We start from the raw sequence: 2,897 nt of genomic DNA, 5'->3' as shown, positions 1-2,897 counted from the left end.
GATCTTTTATTTACACAAATTAAGTTGGATGGAAGAACAATTATCACCTATTTTGCCTTGCACAATAATAATACCAACAATAAAATTGATATGACCTTCTAAAATACGATGTAAACGATGCTATAATTAATAATACTAGTAAAAGGACATTAATACTATTGATAATAATACAAGAAAGAGAAAAACTCCAGCTTTTAGGAGCAATCATAATAATGGCCAAAGAGGAAAGGAACATTGAATCTTGATTAGGAAATTGAACAAAATCCATTTATTTATAAGTATATATTATTATTATTGTACTCCTTTGATTAGCTGAACCTTTACTAAAACCACAACTTTCTTTTATACTTAATAACAATAATTTGTATCAATAATTTTCATTGTCCTAATTCTCCTCCATTGACTCTTACAAATTGTTTTCTGTTGGCATGACATTATGATTTGTGATCACTGATCAGATCTCACATAATTAGATGCTCTTATACTTTAGGTCCTTTAATTGTATTTTAAGTTCTAATGTTTCTCAAATAAACACTTTAATTATATTTATTCCTACATATCATCATCATGGGATAGATATATGATATAAAATTAATTGCAAATCAAAAGGCAAAGGAATTGCAATCATGTTTTATTATTAGATGTACTAATTAGGTAATGACTTTATCTTAAGCTTTGTAAACTATAGCTGTCAAAGAACTAATTAAGCTCCTTCTCTACTCACTGTTCTTTTCCCTTGAGTTGCAAATTTATTTCTAATTAGAGAAGTTGATAATTTTTCACTCATGTCTGATATTTTGTGCAAATCTAACTCATGTGTTCTAAAGTATATTTTATATACATAGTTAGTCATTTTCTTAATACATATTTCTGTTGAATTCGTACTTTTATTTGTTCCGATTTACTTTTCATATTAGCGGCCTTTTGCATATCCTTTTAGAAAAAATAATGTAATAAGAGTCACTTTTATATATTCGACTTATCCTTTTTTTTCTTTCATGTTTTACCACACTAATCTCTTTTCGATAAATAATCCATAGAGTTAGTTATGCTAAGTTTAAAATTACGGTGGTGGGACTCATTTTACCTTGATCTTTTAAAACGACATATATTTTACAATAACTATTTTTGATAAACACGACAAGTACATAGGAAGTTAAATTTTTACCACTTGACATACTGACTAAGCTAAGAATAATAGTAATGTGTATTGACATAACTTTAAATTGATTTTCAAATTCAAACACACTATAGCCACTACATTTTCACTGCAGAAAGTAACAACAAAACTTTGTCACGTCTGATAACTTCTACTATGCTTTTTTTTTTACATAGCAAAAATCGTCAAAACTCCTTTACATAGTACTAATATTTACACTATGTAATTGAAACAAAAAAAGAACATTCATTTGTGAAATTTGAGTTACAACAAAACTCTAGTAATTTGGCTACAACAACTTCTTTCTTCTATTTGTTTTGATTTGATTTCCTCAGCACATCTTAATGTCCTCTCAATTTCATAGCCTCCTCCAATGCTCACTTCCCTTTCCAAATGACAACAATAGCTCTCAAAAACACTCACATTCACATGAAACTTAAACCCCATCATAAACACAAACTCCATCTCTAATTTGTTCATTTCATTTGTTGTCAATCCTCCCACTCTTGCAAAATATGAATTCCTATAATTCCTGAAAAAAATAAAAAAAATTTTACACAAATACATTAGTTAAATTGCTTCATTGACAACAAAAGTTATTCAATTAAGTTTGGTCTTTTTTTTTTTTTTTATAATATAAAGTCTTGAAATTGAAGTAAAAAACCAAAAAGTGACACTTACATGTCTTCAACATACTTAGAAGCAACCATAATAGTTGTAATGAGAAGTCTATGTACATTTCTTGGACTAATTCTGAAGTGAGGATAGAGTTGACAGAATCTATCAATGTAAACATAAGCAACAACATAGACTGATGGTCCAGCTCTTGTGTACCTAAATATTCTCTCTAAATAAGATTGTATTGTCATGTCTGGTGTTTCATGACAATCAAATACTCTTGTTCTTACATTCTTGGACAATGCCCATGTACAATTTTTGGCTATTCTTTCATTCCTTGCTAAGTTCCTCTCAATTAGAGAAGCAAGTACTGAGATTACTAATGGTATGTTTGAGTCTTGTTCATAAGAGTAACAATAAAGATCATCTCTTAGTTTTCTTGGAGATATGTTGGCCATTTCTTGATTGTGAATGTTAATTCAGGGGAAAAAACAGAGGAATTTGAAAGGAGGGGTTTAGTTTTTCTTGGGAAATGAATGAATGGTTATGGGCAAAGGGAAAGGGAATTGTTTATATAAGGGAGGGAAATTTGAGTGTTTGGTGGAATTTTTGACATTGTTATATCCGTCCGTTTCAATTTATGTGATTTAAATCAACATTAATAATTATGATTTAAAATGAACTCAAAAGGGTTAAGTATATTATGTTCTATCTGAAATAGTTTAAATATGCATCTCTTTATATTTTTAGTTCAAATTATATCACTCTCGTTATATTTTCTGTTCAAATATATCCCTCCTACTATAAGTTACTCCCTTCGTCCGGAATTGTTTGTCATGTTGCGCTTATCGAAAGTTAATTTAACTAATTTTCAAAGGTAAATTAGATCACATTAATTCGATATTTTAAACAAAAAAATTAAATATTCTAAAACTACACGATAAGTACTATAAATTACAATTTTTTGCATATTAATATGATGAAAAAATACATCTTAAAATGTTAGTCAAAGTTTTAATAGTTTGACTCTAAAAATAAAAACCATGACAAACGATTCCGGACGAAGGAAGTATTTTACTATAGATAAAACGAACATTTAAAATTAAAATAGTTGCTAATT

General features: G+C 28.2%; 1 protein-coding gene across 1 annotated transcript; it reads right to left on the bottom strand.

Annotated features, from left to right (window-relative positions):
- Window positions 1-1,201: 1,201 nt before the first annotated feature.
- Window positions 1,202-2,336, bottom strand: LOC107027613 (cyclin-U2-1). Its single transcript, XM_015228734.2, has 2 exons — window positions 1,841-2,336; window positions 1,202-1,691 (listed from the first exon to the last, which is right to left on the bottom strand). The coding sequence occupies exons 1-2, from the start codon at window positions 2,233-2,235 to the stop codon at window positions 1,424-1,426; spliced, it is 663 nt and encodes a 220-aa protein (XP_015084220.1). The 5' UTR covers window positions 2,236-2,336; the 3' UTR covers window positions 1,202-1,423.
- Window positions 2,337-2,897: the final 561 nt, after the last annotated feature.

This window comes from Solanum pennellii, chromosome 1 (assembly GCF_001406875.1).
Source record: "Solanum pennellii chromosome 1, SPENNV200".
Lineage (NCBI taxonomy): Eukaryota > Viridiplantae > Streptophyta > Magnoliopsida > Solanales > Solanaceae > Solanum > Solanum pennellii.
The sequence above is the reverse complement of the archived record's forward strand: the minus strand, read 5'-3'. Positions and strand labels throughout refer to the sequence as shown.

Bases quoted from the DNA above. Each gene is read 5' to 3' on its own strand.
- LOC107027613 (XM_015228734.2), bottom strand. From the start codon at position 2,235: ATGGCCAACATATCTCCAAGAAAACTAAGAGATGATCTTTATTGTTAC. The intron at 1,692-1,840 runs GTAAGTGTCACT...TATTTTTTTCAG, and splicing joins TCTAAGTATGTTGAAGACAT to GAATTATAGGAATTCATATT.